The following is a 25,313-nucleotide window of genomic DNA, read 5'->3' as shown; positions in this document are numbered from 1 at the left end:
ATTGGTGTCAAAAACAGGGGCTGATTACCCAATATACCCCAAAAGTTATCTATAGCCCTGTCAGTTATTTAAAAAGCTCAGTTTTCTGTCAATGATGGTTAAATAACTTGAAATAATAAATAACACAATAAATATCAAGCATAAGCAGTGATTTTTCTTCGCGTCATACTTTACAGCCTGTGCCTTTTTGATAATGTGCGATAAACCATGAAATTGGGAAAATTGAATCATTATTAGCATGATATTAGATAACAGTATATCAATTGTTAATAAGTAGCATTAAACTGCTGTATGATAAACTCAATAAACCAATTGGGTTTATTTAAAAAGATTTACTTATTTTTTTGAAAATTTTGGCGAGACTTTTTTTGAAAAAAGCAAACTTTTGGCCATTGGAAAAAGGCTTTTTTACATTTTGCAATTTGGACACAGCCTGTAAGAGGCTGTTATTTTGTGCAAAAAACACTGATATGAAATATCTCCAATTTGAATTTGTTCTAAATATCATAGGGTGTGGTATTATACTGTACTCGATGGATAACTTGTGTTAGTTTAGCACTGTTAAAATTATAAATGAGAAGTTAAGGTTTTGTATAGTAAAAAAACCCACATAATTTTCTAATGAAAGAAAAATAAGAAATGGGTAGTAAAAGTTTTGTATTTTAATATAAAAAAGTCCATCAAATCTCAGTAAGTTGTTTAGGACCAGAAAGTTTCTTCACTTTCTTACTTATGTTAAATTCATGTTTTTGATGCATTATGTACACCTCGGACTTAGATATCAACAGTTTGAACTAGCAGATAGGTGGCTCATACAATTTATATTATACTCGACATTTTTTTTCCAGTTCAACGGCGACACTCATTTGCATGTTAATTTTTTATATTTAAACTTTATCAATACCAACAAGTTTATTGCAGATTTTTACCAATTGTACGCATACCGGCCACATTTCACATCCTGATGTAGATGCGGTTGATCATCTGTGATGCAATGACTCATTTCCCCGGGCAAAATAAACATTCCATTTGTGTCTTTGGCCGACATGACAAGACAGACGAACGCTGCCATTTTTTTTATACAATAAACCACTTTAATAACGCAAAGCGTTATACCAGTCTATGTCGTAAAATACATAGGCTAAATTAAACTAAATCATTTAATTATTAGGTGCGCAGCAAATTTGTTGCTGCGGGCGCAAAATAAAAATAAATATAATTTTCGATGTTTTAAATTTATTGAATGAGTCGAAAATTACTTTCCCTTCAGTATGAATTTGCCGCTATAGGCGCTCTAGAAGCACGAGGTTTTCGTGCATGGTTAAAATGTGGTCAGTTTTCGTCATTCAGCTTTGGGAACTCGCACGGTATACATATTATTTTTTAAAATAAGGTGTTAATATTTCATATTATGGAAATTATATATGAAATTGAATAATTGATATATGTATTGAACTAAATTTACATAGAATGTCACTGTATGATGACTGTTAGAAAGATTGTATTATGTGATGTATGTTTGACGTTTTGATGATGGTTATTATGTTAAGTATAATAATAAATGGACAGCCGGTATGCTAGTCCCTGCGGCTAGTACCAAAAAAAACAGAGTTTTTGTTTGTTTGCTATATAGGCAAAGGAGGGATGTAAGGGAAAACTAGTTTTACTTTGTTTTAAGATTTGTAGGTGCGGGAAATCCGTCGAACATTTAAACAATTTGTTGTGGCCGAAGTGGAAATTTTCTGGCTGTCAGAAATGTAACTGTTTATTTACAAATCCTTCAAACAACTACTAGTTTTCTTGAAGACAAAAACAAAAGATTTAACTTTAACCACGTGAGTTATTTATCAATCAAACTGTAGTGAAAATATTTCCATAGCGAAATCCGTGTTTGAAGAACATTATAAATCAACACCGTTTGGAAAGGCGTGTTGCTGTATGGACGGAGATTTAAGCAAACTGGTTTATTTGAGGCTGTGTATCAGTAACTGAACGTCACAATGAGTTTGAGTCCATTTATCATCACACTTCTGTGTTTATTTACGGATATTATTTCAGGACAAGTTAATTATGGTAAGTCTTGCTTCTGATTGAGGCATTTTTATTTGTTATTAACCAATTAAGTGGTGCTTGTAATTTTAGTTCGCGTATATTTGTTATTATTTAAAATTATTTAATTACTTGAGTACGTCAATTAAATATGAATTACATTAAAATAAAGAAACATTATTCTAATAAATTTCAATAGCGGCGTTATTTTTTATGCGATAATTATTGTTTAACGGCTTCTCACCGCTTTCTTTGATTTTCATTTTCCTTGTCGTCCTCGTTGAATCATTGATTTGAATTATACACATTTTATAAACATTATCATCATCAACAACGATATAACAACATGATTATCGTTGTCATCATGATGACCATGATTATCATCATCATCATCATCATCATCATCATCATCATCATCATCATCATCATCATCATCATAATCATAATCATCATTATCATCAAGATAATCATATTCATCCTCATCCTCCTCCTCCTCATCATAATCATTATCATCACCACATCCGACCACACACCACCACCACACCACCACCACCACCACCACCACCACCACCACCACCACCACCACACCACCACCACCACCACCACCACCACCACCACCACCACCACCACCACCCACCACCACCCACCACCACCCACCACCACCCACCACCACCCACCACCACCCACCACCCACCCACCACCACCCACCACCACCACCCACCACCATCCCACCACCACCACCACCACCACCACCACCACCACAACCACCCACCACCACCCACCTCCACCCACCACCACCCACCACCACCCACCACCACCCACCACCACCCACCACCACCTACCACCACCATCACACAGCATATTGGATGAGTGCTATATTGACGTCATCATTTGATGACGTTCAATTGAACGAATGACAATGGCGACTAAAATTCGTTAAGCTCCTGGTTATAGCCGCGATTTGGGATAAAATTTGACATGTATATGGACCAGAATGTGATCTACCTGTTGGCGTATTCTTCATATCTGGGAAAAATCCAGTTTTTGATAACATTTCGAAAAAGTGGTGTTTGTTTATTGCGCAATCGCTATAAAATGAGTTCTCGCCGGAATCGTTAATAGCGTTAATAGCAACCCAAACACAATACACCCCCAGTAGACAATTCACGCGCTAGACACTTCAAATTTGATTTTAATTAATACATATTGCGATTTTATTCCCAAATTAATAAATAAGTTCATATTGCGTTTAACATACGAAGCTGAACCCGTTTAGAAAATATTAACAAAACAAACAAAAACAAACAACCGTTACATTTCATTGATGTAGATACGGTAACCTGATTACATATCCACTTGCGTACACATAAAAAAAATAGTTTGCAAGTAAGCAACAAACAATCAAATTTAAACGCAAATAATTTAACAAAATATAATAATAAATGGAGAAATCGATACTTAAAATTACAGTTTCTGCACTAAAAACATTTATGAGAGTCATTAAAACACATAATTTCGGAAGTATACAACCAACAATCAAAATGGCTGCCAATAAAGATTCGAAAAGAACGCGAGAAAGTATTTACAAAAATAACATCATCAAAATGATGTAAAGTGAAAGCTACTTCGCTGTTTTGTAGATAAGTATACGATCTAATGAAAAACACTAACATTTGACATAAAAACACTCGTTGCTATGGAAATCTTCAGCGTACGAAATTGCAGACAGTTAACAATAGGTCTATAATATATTAATGGAAATGCAGACACTCAGTAACTGGCAAACATATGCATTAGTAGGTTGTTTCGTGATTATTTAGAAACGACTACATAATTCTTTTGGTTAAGCCAGTGCAACTAAACAGAAATAAAAGTTTCTACACCGGACAACAAAGTGCCAATTTAATACAAGGTAAGTTGTTTACATTATTAAAAAAAAATTGCAAGCTTACAGTATAAAACAATAAACAGCTGGTACAATGTAATTATAATTGATTAATGTAATTGTTTTAATTTTAATAAGCCCGTGGTTAATTACCCTTTTTAATCTTATGGATCAATGCATCTCTAACACCTTCAATTGACTTGTTCATGAAAAATAAAACACACTACATGAAGCACACTCTCACTGGTATTAAATATGTTTTATTGTTGATTTTTTATATTAAATTTCATTGAATTTCTTATACTGCTAATGTATTGCTTGTTATGGTACATTGACAGCTATTAGTATTAAGACCACATTTATTCTGATGAAATGACTAACTAGTATTTTTGACGATGCTGGAACAGCATCGTCTAAGGTATGATAACCATAAAAAAATTCTTCACAATGGCGACCTATGTAAAAGACCGAGCCAGTCCGATTGAGGTAACTCGATTTTTCTAATCGAAATACCTCGACCTCGTTGATTTTCATTGAAAACATTCTCCTAGCAGAGTTGTCGTTCGTGTTTCAACATTCAACAATGGCCCCCCCCCCCCATGAGAGTCCCGAGTCAAAACTTTCCTACTGCATTAAATGGCTTGTGTCGCTATTTAGAAGCTGTCATTTATTATATATGAATTATTTATTCACTAAATCGTCGCTAATGACAACAATGGATGGAATTCGAAGGATATTGTCTACTTGAATTGAATATATACGTATAGCGTTGTGTTCTACGTTTTAATGTCGTCCAATATATAAACTGAAACAACAATAACAAGATGACGTGCATGTATATGACGTTATTTGGCGGCGCGCCAACGGCGGAGTCACACGACGGCGCGCTAAATTCCCAACATTCTCCGGGCCGCGAAATGTTAATTTACACTTACAAAATATGCTTATTTAAATAAAATAATTAAATCTACGGATGTTTTTGAAACTTCAAATGTCCATAACATCAGAAAGAGTTTAACACTTGATTGCACACAATTAAAGTCAGTTGTCGTCACATTGTACTTCTAGCGGGTATAGTTTGACGATAGGTCTGGTGGTGATTTTTACTGTTTCCATGAAGGGTATCTGTCTGTGTTTTCGCTTTTCCAGTAGAAAGACCGTTTAGATGTATTTTTCGTATTGAAAACATCGTGCTTCGTGTTTATGTATGTGTCCATGCTTGACCGACGCTCAGTGGTAGCAGTTTGTCTTGAATAGCCGTGTAAATGCCCTGCGTAATAAGACGAATAATATGTATCACGATTGCGCTTGCCTTTAGACAATGTGTTGGATGGTGAACCGGCCGGTCCAGAGCGGTGAATAATCGACTCAGAAGACTGACTCTGTTTACAACGATCTTTCTCAGGAAGCATTTTGAATCCTCTGGGCACATAAGCACGTGAGAATCGAAACTGGACTCGGCGAAGTGGAAATATTGGCTCAGGCGTCTGGATGCAGGCGGCGTCTAACACGTGACCCTCGCTTCCGGCTTCTAATTCAATGTCATTTTGAAGTGGCATAAGGGCGCCAGTACTTTGGCTGTCCGACTGCAATTCATGTTCATGTTTTTTCGCAGAAACGTTGTAACTTTCGTACGTTATTCTAGAGTTTATATGGAAATCATTTTCCTCTTGTGTGCGTTTTGTTTCCCTGTGTGTGTCGCTATCCGTCAAGTGGAATGCGCCTGTTATGTGATCGCGCATGTTCTCGTGTAATATAATATCATTCACGCGAATTACGGCTGTAACGGCTGAAACGTGTGCAGCAATTACGTCCATCACGTAGGAAGTACTATCGATCCGGACAGGAAATAGCCGATGCGAGAGCTGACGGCTGTAGGACCATCGCCTCTTACTACCTGGTCTCCCGCGATCTGCCAGTAGAAATCTGCACCGACGAGTAGAGAGATGTCAAATGAATCCTCCATCGTCACCGGATGTGCTAGTCGTAGCCCTCGTAGGTATTTCAAACTCTTTATAGACTGCCGACAGCGGTTCATTATGGGTTTCGATATAACAGGAACGATAAGTACCCGAATGGGAATCATACAGCCATCTGTTGCCACGATATTGATGGTTGCTGTATCAAGACGCCTGACGCTATGTGCGGGATCTCCAAAAGATGACAATTTGATGACGTCAGTTCCGTCACGTTGCAACCGCAGCTTGTCGGCTAACTTCTGCGTAATGAATGATCTCTGCGCACCTTCGTCCATGAGTATTTTGGCCTCAGCGTACCGGCCGCCGGCGCACACCGGTGAGACTGCTTTCTTCAACAGAACATCTGAGTGGGATGCCACTGACGACGAGTGATATATGGCTGCCCCCTCTATGTTACTCCATGTATTACAATTGTTACTGCTAGAACGATTCTGTGAAGTTTCGGAGGTTTTATTTGTTACACAATTCGATGATTCCTGTGACGATTCACATATGAATGAATGGTGTTTGCCTTTACATTTGCGACAGCGAAATCTTGATTGACAGTTAACAGCTTGATTCAACTTGCTCAGACAATTAAAACAAAGTCCTTTCTTCTTTACGATGGAAATGCGCACTGAAATGTCACTTACTGTTTTGCATTCACCCTGATGGGTTTTTTCACAGAACACGCACATACGTTGCTCGATTTCCTTCTGACATTTCGGTGACTTCCGGTTGTAAATGGTCTTCTTCCGGGACCCAGTGTGAAACGTTGCAGTGGGTAGCAAGTCTGTTTGGTCGTTGTGTGTGTTCCCTGCTTCCATAATGTCAATCTCCCGATAAATGGCGCGTCGACGATCACTCAATTTCTAACTTCCGGTCCCGTGATCTCTGGCTAAATGCCGTTTCGTGTCTGGCGGAAGTCTCTGCAGAATGACGGGAACGAGGAGAGTGCCGTAATTCTCTTGCGATTCTCCTAGCGATTCCAGACCCCGAATGTTCGTCTCCATTTGGTCATAAAATCCACGTAGACTCTGCACAGTGGCGTTAGGGGACGGAAGCTGAAATAACGCATTCATATATGCCGTTATGATTTTATGTTTTTGTCCATACCTCTCAGTCAAAAGTGATATTACCTCGCCGTAGTTAGCGTTGGTAAGAGCAAACCCTTCAATTGTTCTGGAGGCCTCGCCCTCCAGCATTGTCTTTAAATAATTAAATTTATGGACATCTGTCAAACTTCCGTTTTAATGTATGGCCGATTCATAGCTGTCCCAAAACGATTTCCACGTTAAGATGTCGCCGTTTAATGTTATGAGGTTGAGCTTTGGAAGCTGGTGAAAATACATACTCTGCTGGGCTGGTTGCATTATGTTGGTGTCAGCGATGGCCGTAGCGACTTGACGGGGTTGATGAAAGGCCGGAAGCGACGACTGATTAATGTTTTCGGATGATGTTGGTAGGGTAGGTAACTGCAGAGGCGCGTGTGGTTCTTCCTCTACGCTTCGATAGCGTGTATTGAATAACTCGGGTGGCTGCATAACGGACATCGAAAGACCACCATCATGGGCGGCTGTACTACTTGAAGATGGGTGATCACGCAGATTTTGACGGTATCTTTGAAGCTTCGCTTCCATGTCAAAAACGTACATCTGCGAGTCAAACAGCTCGTCTGGGGTCGATTCCGCGTCTGATAGTGCGATCATTTTCTCATTTAATCCTCGTATTATCTCCAACTGGTTCTCTATTGCAACGATGGTTAGTTCAAACTGCAATTTGTCATTTTCTTCCAATCTTTCGATTATTCGCTCAATAACTTTCTGGTTTCCTAGTCTCTGCCCCTTTAACTTATCTGTATTTGTTGACGGCATACTTAGTTTTTTCGTCACGGCACCAAAATGTCTACTTGAATTGAATAAATAAGTATAGCGTTGTGTTTTACGTTTTAATGTCGTCCGTTCTCAATCATAACAATATATAAACTGAAACAACAATAACAAGATGACGTGCATGTATATGACGTTATTCGGCGGCGTCACACGACGGCGCGCTAAATTCCCAACAGATATATTCGATGTGAATGTATCACTTTCTACAACAATGGCTTCGCCCATGAGAGACTTGATAACACTCGTGTCAAAACTTTCTTACAGCTTAAATCGGCTTGTATCGCGATTTAGTAATGCAACAATAAATGGAATTCGAAGGATATATTCAATGTGAATGAGATCGCCGTGGTGTAGTGGTTATGGTGTCCGCCTAGCGATCGGGAGGTCACGGGTTCAATCCCCACTGTTGGAGCGTTCTTTAGATCTCCCCCATAGACACCAAGGTGACGGACTCGAGAGCATTTCATATAAGCTAAGGATTTTTATGCAATCGAGCTTAAATAAATAGGTTTTAAAAAAATGTGAATGAAGCACTTTCTGGATCTCGACAGCTTGACAAGGAAAAACTGGCATACTGATGATACTGGTATTTTTAGTTATCAATTTAAGTCACATTTTGCTTTATAAATTTTGTTCGAGCATTTTGCGACTTATTGAATGGCTATGATACCCGATATCAACATGTCATATGGGATTTGCATATCACCAAGCTGTCCTGAAATACAACACTCTTTACTCAAATTACTGCTTTGTAAGAATTCTTTCTTCTTTCTATTTAAGTAGTTGATATCATTATAGTCCAAATAATTAGACGTAATTTACCGTTTAGTCCATGTATGTCGACCTCATATTTATAGGAGTAGATATAATGTTAAAGGGGCCTTTTCACAGATTTTGACATGTTTTGAAGTTAGTCATTAAATTCTTTATATTGATAAATGTAAACATTGGATCTTAAAAGCTCCAGTTAAAAATCCAGAATAAAATTCTTTAAAAAAAGTAGTCGGCAGCAGGGCTCAAACCAGTGACCCCCTTAGTCCTAGAGTAACAAGAGGGCCATGATGGCCCTGAATCGCTCACCTGACTAACCTTGCTTCATAAACTTAAATTTTATTAGACCCATATACAATCCCAAGCCAAATTTCATTTATTATTACATTCTGACAAAATTTCATTAAGACGTGATGAAAACTGTGACCTCTTTCATCTACACAAGGATCAGAATTGGCCCGGTGACTTAATTGTAGACCCCAGATGACCCATATACGATCCAAAATCAGATATTATCAAGATAAACATTCTGACCATATTTCATTAAGATCATATGAAAACTATGACCTCTATTGTCTTCACAAAGTTTTTCTATGATTTGACCTGGTGACCTAATTTTTGACCCCAGATGACCCTAATACAATCCCAACCCAGATTTCATAAAGATTAATATTCTGGTCAAATTTCATAAAGATTTAATGACTGTGACCTCAACTGTCTACAAAAGTTTTTTTTAATCTGACCTAGTTTTTGACCCTAGATGACCCAAATTCAATCCCAACCCAGATTTTAACAAGACAAACATTCTGACTCTATTTCATTAAGGTCTGATGAAAACTGTGACCTCTATAGTCTACACAAAGTTTTTCTATTATTTGACCTAGTGCCTAGTTGCTGACCCCAGATGACCCAAATACAATTCAAACAGGGCTCCCCTGGCCCAAAAAATTCTGAAGCGAATTTTTTAGCCAAATGGAATTTTGTGTAGCCAAATTTTAGAAACTGTAGCCAAAGTTTTAGCAAAGCATTTGCAGGGGTCAAAGTTGGATATTTTGAAAATCCTGAACTTAAAGCTGCGGCCAGGGGGCCGCATGGCCCTCAGTGGGTCCAGGGGACAAGGGGGCCGGAGGCCCCCGGAAGCTCCTGTATTCGACGCATTCAAAGGGTGCCTGTACCTGTTCTGGTGATTCTATTTTCTTTAAAGAAAACAACATACACATATATTTGAAAATCTTCATGTATTTGATAAGGAACACACAAAAGTTAGTCAAAAGGCAATTCATTCACATGCACCCACTGTCTGGCAAGGACTCGACTGCAGGTGTTGCTTTTGAAGAACCCGATCAAACCTGTAACAGTCGTTACAAATTATTATATTTTTCACACATACTTTAAAAAGTCAATAATACATGTTTAATAAATGCAGAATCAAATGTTTGTCACCATTTATATTCACAGAATCATGCTTCCAGAAGCCTCCACATTCACCTAAGAAAATTGGTATGGTGGCTTCTGCTTAACAGTTAAAATTGAAAATTTCAGCATGGGTTCCCCTAGTTTTTATCCCAATCGTTTTGTTTGAATGCTAAATAATTGTATCCCGGTGTGACCCAAATTCGACGATGTAATGGTTACATGAAGCAATATTTAGCAAATAATTAAAGAAATAATGAAATGTTAAATAGCACAAAATAATAATTTTAAACTCGGCTGTATTACTTTGAAATGATTCCAAGCCAATAATCATCCATTTAATCGATAAAAATAGAACATCGTCGAATATGGGTTACGGTAGGTTGCCCATATTTGTTTTACAAAAAGTATAAAAAACATTTCTTGCTGCTGGGCTCATATGTTGGGGACAATAAAACATTTTATTTAACTAAAAAAGACCTGTCCCAGTCAGCAAAAATGGCGTATTTGATCGTATTTTCAATTACTTTTAAAATTCTTTTCCTGTTTTAGGCTTTATTCAAAGGTCAAAATATTTTAAAAGCTCACAATCAATGAATCAAACGTTACTAATAAAAAAAATTGGCAAATTTGCTAGATCTATCTTGCTGATTTTTTATGCAAAAAAAACCTAAACAATAAACTTTAGCAACAGAAAATACGACCAATTCGGGGTGTTAGTTTAAAAAAAATAAAAACCCTACCTGGTTGGTCTTGATGGTTCTTATATTCTTTATGTGATTAGGGTCCTCTGCGTGGAGACGAAATGCCTTCTTCCCACAAGACTGATAATTTAGGGTTTTCTTACAAACTTCTCAAATCGCTTTTCCACAAGCTTCCACTTTTTTCAACCAGTTCACTCCCCGCCCGTAGACTACAGCGTAGTCTTTCTCGTGTAACCATTCCCAGCGCCACTTATTTTATGCACCTACAAGATCTTTCACCTTATATCCAACAGGCAAGTATCTCGTTGCCATTTTTGTCAACTTGAGTCTAAACACCGCTTCCAATTCGGCATTAAATATATGCAAAAAGTACTCAAATTGATTTAAATCGGCAGCAATCTTTAATCTTTAATCAGATTTAATTGTTTATTTAAGCCGCTACGATGTACAATTTGTTTTCACATCAGTAATTTGTCTCGATGACCGGTGTGTATGCCGACTGCGTATCAAGTTTTCAGCTCAATAACACGGCGATGTATTTAAAGCGGGTATATACGATTTTGTCAAATATTTATGAATTTATATAAAATGTGTAAAAAACTAATTATATATATATATTTCAATATATTAAAATAAAAGCTAAGAAGAACATGTGTCGAAAAATGCGAAATAATTCAGATATTTAATTCTCAAATTGAAAACGGCTGTACAGCCGAATTCGCCAGCATGTATATCATACATGTACAATGTGAATCTAAACTTAGTTTAACGGTTTATTTGAATTTCTGCAACGATATCTATTCATACGACACACGAACACTAACTCCAACCCTAATACAAAGACGAATGCTTCGGTTATTGTAGGAAAATATGTTCGTCACAATCGGCTCGGGCCGCTAATTTGTCTTTGCTGCATTTTCTGAAATTCGGGTTTAATGTATAATTTTTTTGTCTTTTTTGTGTAATTGTAACATATTTTATCAATATATTACAAATAAACACATATAAAATATCGTATATACCCGCTTTAAAGCACAGTCTACAGCTTAAAGCGGTTAATATCTGGGACTGCATGTCAGGAAAAAAATCAATACCGATATTTCACATTGTTCAATAATTACGCAACGATTAATAACACTTATCCTTTATGGATTTTCATGAAATAAAAACCATAATAAAGAAAATTTTATTCTCTTTAATCTGATTTTTAAATTATTATAATACACTTAGTGAAAAACAATTAATTATGCTGTTAAAGGTTTTTCTATTATTTGACCTTGTGACCTAGTTTTTGACCCCAGATGACCCATATACAATTTCAACCCAGATTTCATCAAGACAAACATTCTGACCAAATTTCATAAAGATTGGATGTAAAATGTAACCTCTATTGTCTACACAAGGTTTTTCTATTAATTAATTATATTAATTTTTTTTTAACAATTCTTTTGTCCCATGACATAGGGATGCTCCACATGAAATTTAGTTGAAATTGGCTCAATGGTTTAGTAGAAGAAGATGTTTACAAATTGTTTACAGACAGACAGACAGACAGACAGACAGACGGACGGACCGACGCCGGACGGTGAGTGATCACAATAGCTCACCCCGAGCTATCGCTCATGTGAGCTAAAAACGCATTAGCCTGCTCGACTATTCTGCCAAGTATAAATGGTTGACGTATTTTATGCATTATATAAGCAATCTTCGTAGTTTCACACACTTAAACAACAACAACATAACTCTCCAAATTATTCAATCGTTTCGCGTTGCAACGCTTTATAATTTTTAAATCGTTAAAAGATGCATATAATGGCTATATTAGACCATGTTAAATGTTCAGTAATACTGTTTCCTAATAATAACATAGCTAAAAAGTAAATTTGCGAATCCGATACAACTTTTTTTCAGTTTTTGTCAATTTACCAAAACGTGGAAAGATCCCTTTAAAGTTAAAGTGATAGTATGGGCATTTTGCACTGTTGAATTGAGCTGAAAAGAATTATCAGATCAAAAGAGTTAGTTAAATTGTGGTTACTGATCAATTTTCTGCAACTCAGTTGTTTATAAAAATATATATTTTATATTTAATATTCTTACATGACCCACCCAGTCCTGTTAGCCGAAATGATCCGTAAAACAAAAGTGTGTCTTTGTGTCGTATGAACGAATCTGCACTAAAACTAAATTTAGGTTCAAAACGTACATGCATGATCAGTTGTCAAATGAATGTACAGTCGATATTCAAATGCATTATTTTTCTCTTTCCGGGATATTGTTTTAGTATGTTGATGCTGCATTAGCATATAAGTGAATATGAAGTGAAAACACCAAAAATAAACAACGGTTGCGATAGACACCTATAAACTGTTAGATGCCCATAATATCACTTTAAATGAACTGTATCCCAGTAAAAGAGACATTAAGGCGATTGTGGCCAGTTTAGATCCAGTTCAATAGTTTAATTGGATACTGATTAGACTGCCCTTTTCCTGTGACCTGGCTAATTAAATTCAGAAGCCTGGTTACAGTTTAACGTTAATGTTACCAATGTTTCAGACCAGGGCCTGGATTTTGAAATCTAGGACATGCATGGTCAGAAGATGTCATTTAAGATTATACATTTTTTTCAAACACATACAAATGCATATAAATATACATTGTTAAATGCACTAAGTCAGAAGGCATTTGACTTCGGCTGATGCCTTGGCACACCAGGTGTTTCGGTTGCAATAGTTTGATGGACTCACTACTTGGATGTGTAGTTACATTATTTACATCAAACAGTATAATGTATTATTATGCCCCCCTCGAAGAAGAGAGGGTGTATTGTTTTGCAAATGTCGGTCCGTATGTCCGTATGTCCGTCCGCCAGATGGTTTCCGGATGATAACTCAAGAATGCTTAATGCCTAGGATCGTGAAACTTCATAGGTACACTACTACTACTAATGGGATTGTTTACCCTCGGGACTTCGGTTAAAAACCATTGCCCGAGCACAAGCTGCGTTTTCATTCGTTGATGGACTTTTAAAGCGATGGCGCTGATTGGCCGAAATTTCTTATTAAGAATTACAAGTAGGTCAATCCGTTTAAAAATAGAATTTTCCCACGGCGGACGACCTTAGCATTGCACTTTACAAAAAGTAAACAGTAATATTTTCTATGTTGGAAATATAACATTGAAAGAAAAAGGATGAATAAATCCAAAAGCACTTGGACTTGTTTTATAGTTATAAATTACTATGTTTATGTTATGTTACTGTACTTCTAATTAATTATTATTATTAATATGATGTTGCTATTGGATGTTATTTTATTTTTTATTTTTTTAGAAGGAGAGAGAGAAAGAATAGCCCAATTTTTATAAGTAAAGATGGTAAAAACACACATACTGTTGTATGTGGCATCATCATTACTGGACCCACTGTTCAGTATATACTGCAATGGGTTTGTTGGAGTCTTTAGACTTTGTGATCTGTGGTTTTATTGTTAAAATTAACGTAATAATATTCTTAATTCTATGTTTCTAGGGAGAGAAAAGATTACACGAAAATGTTAAATGTATAATATATGCAAAAATTAAGGTACATTGATCATGACTCGCAGATGACCCATATTGATTTTGAGGTCACTAGGTCAAAGAGCAAGGTCACGTTGACCCGAAATAGTAAAATGGTTTCCTGATTATAACTCAAGAACGCTTATGCCTAGGATTATGAAACTTCTTGTGTACATTGATCATGACTGGCAGATGACCACTATTGATTTTGAGGTCACTAGGTAAAAGGTCAAGGTCACGGTGATCCGAAATAGTAAAACGGTTTCCGGATGATAACTCAAGAACGCTTATGCCTAGGATCATGAAACCTCATAGGTTCATTGATCATGACTCGCAGATGAACCCTATGGATTTTCAGGTCACTAGGTCAGAGGTCAAGGTCACGGTGACCCGAAATAGTAAAATGGTTTCCGGATAATAACTCAAGAACGCTTATGCCTAGGATCATGAAACTTCATAGATACATTGATCATGGCTCGCAGATGACCCCTTTTGAGGTCACTAGGTCAAAGGTCAAGGTCACAGTGACCTTTATTGTTATTGGAAGTAACTGAGCAATTATATGATATCATAGTTTTGGTTATTTTGCTCTCTTGTTATGATGTGACAAGGTGTGCTTTTTTTTTGTTATCACTCTTTGTCTGTTGTATTTTATCCAAAGTTTATTGTGAACACATTAGATATCATTTTACAATGTTTACATTTGGGTGTCACCTCTATGCCAGATTCTTATGAAACTAGTCACCTCTGTCATTTTGGGTTTCATAATCTATCAAAAATTAGGGCACTAGGTCAAATATAAGAAAAGGTCTGTTAATACTTTAGTGGTCACATTCTCTCTCTGATCCACTTGTAAATTGGTTAGAACATTATTTTAAATGATTTCAAAGTCAAGCTTGAAAGTAGCATGTTCAACATTTAGGTCACAAGGTCTAGTCTCAGTGATTAACAGGTCACGTTCCAAAGTGGGTGATGTGCTTCCAAGCATTTGATAAATAACGTAAATCATTAAAATCTATGTAAACTCTTACATTTTGTACCTGATCTTCATGGCAGTTGATCAGAATGTTCAAATAAATAAAAGTAGGAACTCGGTAACAAAGCTCAACTAGATCGGATAGACGCAAATAGTTTGTTCATACTCAAAATGCCTCTTTTTAGCTCATCTGATTGCTCAGGTGAGCTTTTCTGACCGGTATTTGTCCGTCGTATGTCCGTCCGTCCGTCCGTCCGTAAATATTTGCTCGTAAACACTCTAGAGGCCACATTTCTTGTCCCATCTTCATGAAACTTGGTCAAAATCTTTGTCCCAATTAAATCTCGGCCGAGTTCGAAACTGGGTTGTGCTGGGTCAAAAACTAGGTCACTAGGTCAAAAAAAGAAAAACCTTGTAAACACTGTAGAAGTCACATTTCATGCCAAATCTTCGTGTAACTTTGTCAAAATGTTTGCCTCAATGATATGTTGGTCGAGTTAAAAAGTGGTTCCGGTCCGTTGAAAAACATGGCCACCAGTGGGCGGGGCAGTTTTCCTTATTTGGCTATAGAGAAACGTTGTAAACACTCTAGAAGTCACAATTTTTTCCCAATCATCATGAAAGTTGGTCAAAACATTGGTTATATTGATATCTCGGACAAGTTCGAACATGGTCCAGATCGGTGAAAAAACATGGCCGCCAGTGGGCGCCAGGCGGGGCATTTTACCCTATATGTATTTAGTGAAAACATGTGAACACTCTAGAAGTCACATTTTTGGCCCAATTTTCATGAAATTTGGTCAGAACATTTGTTTCCTTGACATGAGAGTTGAGTTCGAAAATGGTTCTGGTCAGTTGAATAACATGGCTGCCAGGGGGGGGGGGGGGGGGGCAGTTTTCCTTATTTGGCTATAGAGAACCCTTGTAAACACTCTTGAAGTCACAATTTTTGCCCAATTATCATGAACGTTGGTCAAAACACTGGTTTTATTGCAATCTCGGACGAGTTCGAAAATGGTCCAGATCGGTGAAAAAACATGGCCGCCAGTGGGCGGGGCATTTTCCTCTATATGTATATTGTGAAAACATGTGAAGACTCTAGAAGTCACATTTTTGGCCCGATTTTCATGAAATTCGGTCAGAAAATATGTTTCCTTGATATGAGAGTTGAGTTCGAAAATGGTTCCGGTCAGTTGAATAAAAACATGGCTGCCGGGGGGGGGGCAGTTTTCCTTATTTGGCTATTGAGAAACGTTGTAAACATTCTAGAAGGAACAATGTTTGCCCAATCATCATGAAAGGTGGTCAAAACATTGGTTTTATTGATATCTCGGACGAGTTCGAAAATGGTCAAGATCGGTGCAAAAACATGGCCGCCATACGGCGGGGCATTTTTCTCTATATGTTTATTGTGAAAACATGTGAACACTCTAGAAGTCACATTTTTGGCGCAATTTTCATGAAATTTGGTCAGAACATTTGTTTCTTTGATATGAGAGTTGAGTTCGAAAATGGTTCCGGTCAGTTGAATAACATGGCTGCGGGGGGGGGGGGGCAGTTTTCCTTATTTTGCTATAGAGAAACCTTGTTAACACTCTAGGAGTCACAATTTTTGCCCAGTTATCATGAAAGTTGGTCAAAACATTGGTTTTATTAATATCTCGGACAAGTTCGAAAATGGTCCAGATCGGTGAAAAAACATGGCCGCCAGTGGGCGGGGCATTTTTCTCTATATGTATATAGTGAAAACATGTGAACACTCTAGAAGTCACATTGTTGGTCCAATTTTCATGAAATTTGGTCAGAACATTTGTTTCCTTGATATGAGAATTGAGTTCGAAAATGGTTCCGGTCAGTTGAATAACATGGCTGCCGAGAGGGGGGGTGGACCGTTTTCTTATATTTATATGGTAAAAAAAAAGCTTGTCAACACTCTAGAAATCACATGTTTTGCCCAATCATCATGAAACTTGGTACAAAGATTAGTTTTTTTTATATATCACATAATTAATGCCATAATTATCGCCCTTAGACTGTCCAAATTTTCATTATATTATACAAAATCCTTGTAAACACTCTAGATGTCACAATTTTGTTTCAGATTTTATGAATCTTGATCATAATATTTATTTTTGTAAGCAAAGTTCGATGTTTGGTAAGGGGGGGTCAACTCAAAATATAGGTCACCAGGTCAAATCTTACACAAAAAACACTCCATATGCCAGAGTTTTGGTTCAATAATGATGAAACTTGACCAGGATGTTTGTCTGGACAATATCTAGGTCAAGTTTGACGTTTGGTAAAGATTGAATGAACCGACTCATCTCAGGTGAGCGAACTAGGGCCATCTTGGCCCTCTTGTTCTAGTTCTTCATGAAAAATTAGTTAACACCACTAGGAAACAATCAATTTCAGGTGAGCAACATTGTGCTGTTAAAGCTATTTGTGTATAGTATAGATTGTTACAAAACCTTGTTTATCAATATGAATTAATGAAAAAAATGGCTTTCTAAAAGTTGTAGTCTTGGATGATACATTCCTCAACTTATAATCTACGACAATGTTTTGAGAAGAAAAAGAAAATTTGACTATTATTATACCCCAACATACTGTGAAAAAAAATGGGTTAGCATATTGTTGCTGTTTTATCCAGTTGTCTGGACCATTACTCCCAAAAGAATTGCAAGTTCAAATATGAGATATTTAGGTAAATAAATCTCATTGAAGGGAGTGCAGTGTCAAAGAACGAAAAGGATTGCACCACAACCATTAACTATTGACATGCGGATAAATGACAAGCAATAAAAATTACACAATTACGGTGATGTAGATTAACTTAAATGGATGCTTATTTATTTTATGCTTCCCGATGAATTATACAGAAATATCAATGAAATAAAATGATATTTCACGGTTTTAAACAGTGAAAAATAACAGTGAAAATATCGATATTTTTCGCTGTTTTTCTGGGAAAATCGATATTCCACCGATTCCAACAAATATCCTCTATATATCCATCCTCTTCAAAAGCATCGTCAAACCAGTACTGTCAGTACTTTGATTATATAAAGGATTAGTTTTTTTTAAATTATAACTTACACTGTTAGAAACTGATGGTGTATACACCCTCAGTGCATGTTATCCCATACACCATCAATCACTTACTAGGCTCGATTGGTCATTCTCGGCTGGGGTACAACTAACATGTACCCCGGGTACTCTTAAGTTTACTTACATGTACGCCGGGTACGGTAAATAAACTTAAACATACCCGTAAATATTAGATTGTATCCGAGTTGTATATCCGCCCAAAACTCGATGTCGTAAAACATGCTACCGATTAACGTAAAACAAAATTGTTTATCTTATCTGTATTAACATGCTTTTTAGTATGAGTGTTGAGAGGATGCCGTAGGAATAATCAAGTAATCAAGAATACGTCTCTGTTTCTGCTTTTATTTCCTTCATGTATAATGACGATAAGGATTGACGACTAACATTGACGACAATGATCACAAGCATTGACGACTAACAATGTCGACAAGCATTGGCGACTACATGTAAAATTGATGATTCTCTACAATAAATGAAATTAACAATAAAAAATGAATAATAAGATTATAGTACAACAGATATGCTATTCAAAGTATAATATAATAGCATACACTCATTAGAATAAAAGGTTTCATAAATAACAATTTGAAACATGTTCAATGAATATCGAAATATCTTATACAATATTTATTACACAGCATTAATTAATTGTTAAAACATAGAATAAATACCGAATATGGTGTGCCCCATTTAACGGACCTCGCCAACCAAATAATGTTTCTTTAAGAAAATCTATGACGGTAAAAGGTGAACGTGCGACGTCGCGGAAAATATTATACTTGACGACGTGAAAATAACAATTTGTTTATTTTCACTGCTGTTATTTCACTGTCATAATTTTTAATTAGGTATAAAAGAAATTAGTGTTATTTTTTAATTGAATACTAGTATATGTAATTCTCCGATTGTTCGACTTAAACTTGCCTAAGACTGTGGGTGCGGCTTCGTTGATTACTTAAATTACTTATATAGAGATAATACACGTTTTCGGGGGCATGATCATCTGCGGACGCTCGAAAAATCCGTTCCTGCCCGAGTGCGCAGCAGATGATCATATCCGAGAAAATGTGTATTTTCGCTATTATTGCATAAACAAATCACACATCCCAAAACAATGTTAAATAACATTGAAATCAATTATTTTGTTCATTCGACATCGACAAAATAATTCGATTATTTCAATACAGTTCAATGTTGTGTTTTACATATGCCTCACTCGGTCATCATCCGAAATGACGAGGCTATTCCTTCGGATAGGCAGTTTTCGATTCAAAATGTGTTTAAACAGTGGATTAATGCAAAGTTGAAATGCAGCCGCGCAAAGTAAGAAATGAGGAATTATTTTGGAATTTACAGCAGGAACGTTGAAGGTACATAAACACTTACATTGACGGCATAGTGGTTTGAAAGTGTTGAGTAAATAACCTTAACTTCATTGACGTTGCCAATAAAGTAAAATCTGTTGTCAAGAGAGTGTAGATGGTATAACTTGAAAAGTGGATTGAAATAGTCATTATCACTGCATGCATGAGGAAACTGGTGCTTATTCAGTTCCCCATTTATGCTTGGAAAGTCGTCGAAGGCTGGAGAAGGGAAGTAACTGCGCGTGGACCAGGTTATGGATATGAAAAACACATAACAGGGCTTGAACGGCACGTGAATCGCATTGTTAATACACGATTTCTCCCGTTCAAGCGTTACTTTTGCCAAGTTTCTGCACCCCGCCAGAGGGCACTATAGATAGAGTTTATGCAATAATACTAATATATGACAACTATAATTGGGAAAATACGACGTTAACTGGTCAAAATTTCAACAAAACATGATTAGCTTGTTACAATTGATATTTCTATACACTTTCTTTTAGCGAAATATTTTAGTTTACTTAATAGGTAAACATGAGATTTGTTTATCCGTAACACAATGCCCCCTATTGCGACGCTTTAAAATAAAATTAATATATCATTTGGCAGGTTTAGAAATTATCTTCCTTTTTATACGCCCGTATAAAATACGGGACGTATTATGTGAAACCCCTTGGCGGCGGGCGGGCGGGCGGGCGGCGGGCGGCGGGCGGCGGGCGGAAGGCATCACTTTGTCCGGACTCTAATTCAAATTGTATTCATCCGATCTTCACCAAACTTGGTCAGCAGTTGCATCTAGTTGATATCTAGGCCAAGTTCGAATATGGGTCATGCCGGGTCAAAAACTAGGTCATAGGGTCAATAAGTGCATTTTCAAAGGGGCCACTTTGTCCGGACTCTATTTCAAATTGTATTCATCCGATCTTCACCAAACTTGGTCAGCAGTTGTATCTAGTTGATATCTAGGCCAAGTTCGAATATGGGTCATGCCGGGTCAAAAACTAGGTCATAGGGTCAATAAGTGCATTTTCAAAGGGGCCACTTTGTCCGGACTCTATTTCAAATTGTATTCATCCGATCTTCACCAAACTTGGTCAGCAGTTGCATCTAGTTGATATATAGGCCAAGTTCGAATATGGGTCATGCCGGGTCAAAAACTAGGTCATAGGGTCAATTAGTGCATTTTCAACGGCGCCACTTTGTCCGGACTCTAATTCAAATTGTATTCATCCGATCTTCACCAAATTTGGTCAGAAGTTGTGTCTAGATGATATGTAGGTCAAGTTCAAATATGGGTCATGCCGGGTCAAAAACTAGGTCACGAGGTTACTTAGTGCATTTCAAGCATTTAGCATGGTGTCCGCTCTCTAATTGAAGTAGTTTTCATCTGATCTTCACCTAATTTGGTCAGAAGTTGTGTCTAGATGATATGTAGGTCAAGTTCGAACATGGGTCATGCCGGGTCAAAAACGAGGTCACATAGTGCATTTCAAGCATTAAGCATGTTGTCCGCTCTTTAATTGAAGTAGTTTTCATCTGATCTTCACCAAATTTAGTCAGATGTTACATCTAAGTGATATCTAGGTCAAGTTCAAATATGGGTCATGCCGGGTCAATAACTAGGTCTTGAGGACACTTTCAAGCATTGAGCATGGTGTCCAAAACCTTCGAACGGGCGTATCTTGTGACAGTTTGGCACTCTTGTTAAGCTTATTACTTCCCTTGGATTGTATTTTTTGACTTTTGACCTTGAAGGATGACCTTGACCTTTCACCACTCAAAAATGTGCAGCTTTATGAGATACACATGCATGCCAAATATCAAGTTGCTATCTTGAATATTGCAAAAGCTATGGCCAATGTTAAAGTTTTCGGACGGACATACTGACTAGCTGACTGAGTACAGTTCAACTGCCATATGCCACCCTACTGGGGGCATAAAAAAAATCACATTAGCAACTAAATCGATTGATTGTACTTAAGTTACATAAACGTGCCGATAGCGTATGCACCATCCCCCACTGAGTTTAATTTTGGCTGGTAAAAAGACATGGAACGCAATACCAGATTACTCAAACTTATTATCTGTTTGTTAGAACATAGGTACTGGTTAATTGCTTTATTTCGGTGTTTATTGATTCCCGTCATTCCCGATTCCAAATCTCCTGCATACTTTTTTTTTTATATTTTCTATTAACAGTGTTGTATTGATGTCATCATAAAAAAAGTCAACATTATATTTTATTGTAAATAGCCCATGCGATACTTTATATTCCTAACGAGTTTTTTACCACTACTGATTTTTTTCCACGCCCATCGATTGTCCACAGGGCAACATTTTTAATTATCAAACCTTGATATCATAATTAGTATTTATAGAAAAAAAAAGGTAAACGTGCTAATAAACTATTCATTGCATCATATAGAAGATTAATGAATTTTCCTGTAATGTTATTTATCGTATAATTCCACTAAGCCTTTTATTTCAATTGAAATAACTAAGTCATCACATAAAAGTCATCACATAGTTCTGAGTTTCAAGTCATACGTTTGTAGTGATACATGAAAAATCATTGCCTTTACGGCATTTCCGAAATATTAATATTGAATAAAAGTACAACTGACAGTATAATTAAACACACTTACTAAGTAATTAAAGAAATAAAACTTCCCTATTTTACGACCATTATTGCGCCTTTTTTCGGGTTTAATGCCATCCACATTTTGAAATACCATTACTGTTGTCTTATCAGTGGTAACAACTCAAATGAGTTGAATAACCTTAAGATTGTTTATGCAATTAAATTATCACATCATTATTACATTCTTAAAGAAAATAGCCCGAATTTATAATCATAAGAAACCTATCACACAAATGACATCATAGCGATGAAACCATCATTGGTATTGGTCACTGTGATATTTCCGTAATCAAAGTACTGAACCATGATACCGATACGAAATGGAAAGCGATTTTTTTATAAAGTGTGCCCCAAATATCCCGTACTTCAATTGCTCTGTGAAATAGATATCAAGGAAATAGTAAAATAAAACAAAAACATAGCGATCAGTTTTCGGGAAGAATGAATGCCTATACATGCTTTATGATACGCATATTTTAGGCATAATTTGTATAAATTATACATAACACATTAATGACGTAATATAATACAGACCAATAACGATGATATTTTATCTGTTTTATTGTGACCCGGCGTTAATGACACATATATTGACTATACTGTTCATCTTTCTTATTGTTTGATTCCTATTCGTATGCTAAAATGAGAGGAACAAGTCCAAGGTCGTCGTGTGCCTGTCGTTCCTATTTCAGTTTGAGCATTGGGTCAACAGCCTATTAAATTCATTGCGTTGTCGTACCTGCTTAATTGTAGGTAAGCTTAAAACATCTGATCTTTTTATCGAAAAAAAATGCATTGAAACGCGTATGAAACTATTGTTATATAGGAGATTTATGCACACATCTTCGACCTCGGAGACATAGTTTTAAAAAATGAAGTTACATTAAAATGCAGTCGCAAAAATGGGCAGATTTTGGTCAGCACCATTTAAAGCTAACATAAGTTTCAATTTACTGTCTTCGAAATATCAATTTACCTTTAAACACTATTTTTATTAAAATTTCAATAAAAAAATAAAGCCAGAAAGCTACGAAAATTAAAATATAAGATTATGTTCCTTATTGGAATCTATTGTTCTTTTGCCAGTTGACACATATTAAAAGTTTCAAATTAATGGATTCCTTTATTCGTTGTATAGTTCTGGACTGCTGTAGCGATCTTAACTCAAGAATACGGCAGAGTATTAACAATCACGGCGTTATTTGTTTCAAAACGTCAACGTTATAAAATAAAATAATTAGTACAACACGTCGCGTTTGTTTAAGAAATAATCGACGGGTCACCGTTGGTTATTGCGGTAATAACCAACGGTATGGAGTTCCGATGCGTAGGAATTAAACCACGAGGGCGTAGCCCGAGTGGTTTGATAACAAGCATCGGAACGACATACCGTTGGTTATTACCGCAATAACCAACGGTTACCCGTGGATTATTTCGATTCTAACACGTTTTCATTAATAAGTTATCCGCGATTTAAAGGTTATAAATGAGAATTATATTAACCGAACGTCCTCCAATTTTCCGCGAAAACGTGACGTCACCACAACAATTACAATCAAATGACGTCGTATTCATTCATAAAATGTGCGCGGACAATCAAAGTGACGTCACTTTAATCAACCGTTGGTATATCGGGGTAATAACCAACAGTAGTTTTCCTTCTTTGTATATAGAAAACAAGTAACGTGCCGTGGTAGAATTATGAATAATTCTTGTTTTTTTTTAAACAAACATGTTTCGGACAAAGCCTTCATCAGTAGTAAACAAAAAATTGGAAGTGACGTAAACGTCATACACGTGATAAACTTTACGTCGTTTTGCGGAAAAATATATGACACATAAACGTCAACCTAGAAATGCCTTTAACCAGCGTACACCAGTCGCAAAGATGCATACTTGTGATATAAATTTGAATTTCTTCAGAATGTATATTTACTTTCTCATCATTTTTGTTTAAGAGATTAGTAAAGTTCTTATGTATAGGCACGCCTTTTTTCAAGTTTTAAGAATACAGTATTATGTTAACCAATCCTTTTACATTGTCAACAAGCTAACATATATGATGTCTAGTACTTATACTAGACAATTAAAAAATATTTCCAAATTTATATACAATGCTATGTTAAAAAAAAAATGGTTATCTTGCTAGTTAGCTACTTTGTTGCTTCTTGTTAACACTAACAATGCAAACCAATCATTTATTCGCGTATTCATTTAATTATTTTTTTATGTAAAATGCTGTTTTGCTGAGTATTTCATTTGTGTGGTCATCTTTATGTATATTTGTTTAGTATGTGGCCTAAGACATGTATTTACTGATTCTGCCAATAAACTGAAACTGAAACTATAAAATGAACTTACTTTAAAAATACATTTTTAACATGCGACTAAAATTTAAAGTGCTTGAGGATTAATACGAGTTTTTGCTGTTAAATGTTAAGAACAAGAAGATTATAGAATATAACGCAGAGCGCAGATACGATATAATTAATGCAGATGTACACAAACGCATTTGAAATAAAAGTGTCACACTTATCAATTGTTTTAGTATTTTAAGTACAGCTTTAAAATAAACGAGTTCTTAACCGCTGTTTATCAGTTTAGTCTGTGTTCCTCCCCTATCATTCCGCAGTAAAAGAGGCAGTGGACCAGACTATTTATCAGTTTAGGAAACTGTCTAAAGCGGCTTTATAAACGCTACCGCTTTGAGAGCTTTGAGAGAAGTTTACCAAACTTTTAATTTTAGTGCTGATGTCCGAACGTGAATTAAGACAACGCATTTTCATTAAGTACGCTGCGTAACTTAATAAATCAACAATTGCAATATAATCAATATTTTCATTTTTTATAGCCTTGTGTGAACTTAAGTTAAGTTTTAGTAATAACAAATTCTTTGCAAGGCGTTGAGATTAAAGTTAACAAAGCTTGTTTTAGATAGTGGCTGAACATAAACATGAGTTTTGGTCCATATATAACAATTCTGTG

The 25,313-nt window shown here is 36.3% G+C and overlaps 1 protein-coding gene across 1 annotated transcript in view; it reads left to right on the top strand.

Annotated features, from left to right (window-relative positions):
* Positions 1-1,776: 1,776 nt before the first annotated feature.
* The window catches only part of LOC127831362 (contactin-5-like), a 59,487-nt gene continuing 35,950 nt past the window's right edge, over positions 1,777-25,313 (top strand). Inside the window, exon 1 of the mRNA XM_052356332.1 lies at positions 1,777-2,073. Coding sequence (XP_052212292.1) covers positions 2,001-2,073 — 73 coding nt within the window. The 5' untranslated portion in view covers positions 1,777-2,000. The remainder of the gene's footprint in view (positions 2,074-25,313) is intronic.

This window comes from Dreissena polymorpha, chromosome 5 (assembly GCF_020536995.1).
Source record: "Dreissena polymorpha isolate Duluth1 chromosome 5, UMN_Dpol_1.0, whole genome shotgun sequence".
NCBI lineage: Eukaryota > Metazoa > Mollusca > Bivalvia > Myida > Dreissenidae > Dreissena > Dreissena polymorpha.
Note: the sequence above shows the minus strand (reverse complement) of the source record. Positions and strands in the feature narration are given on the sequence as shown.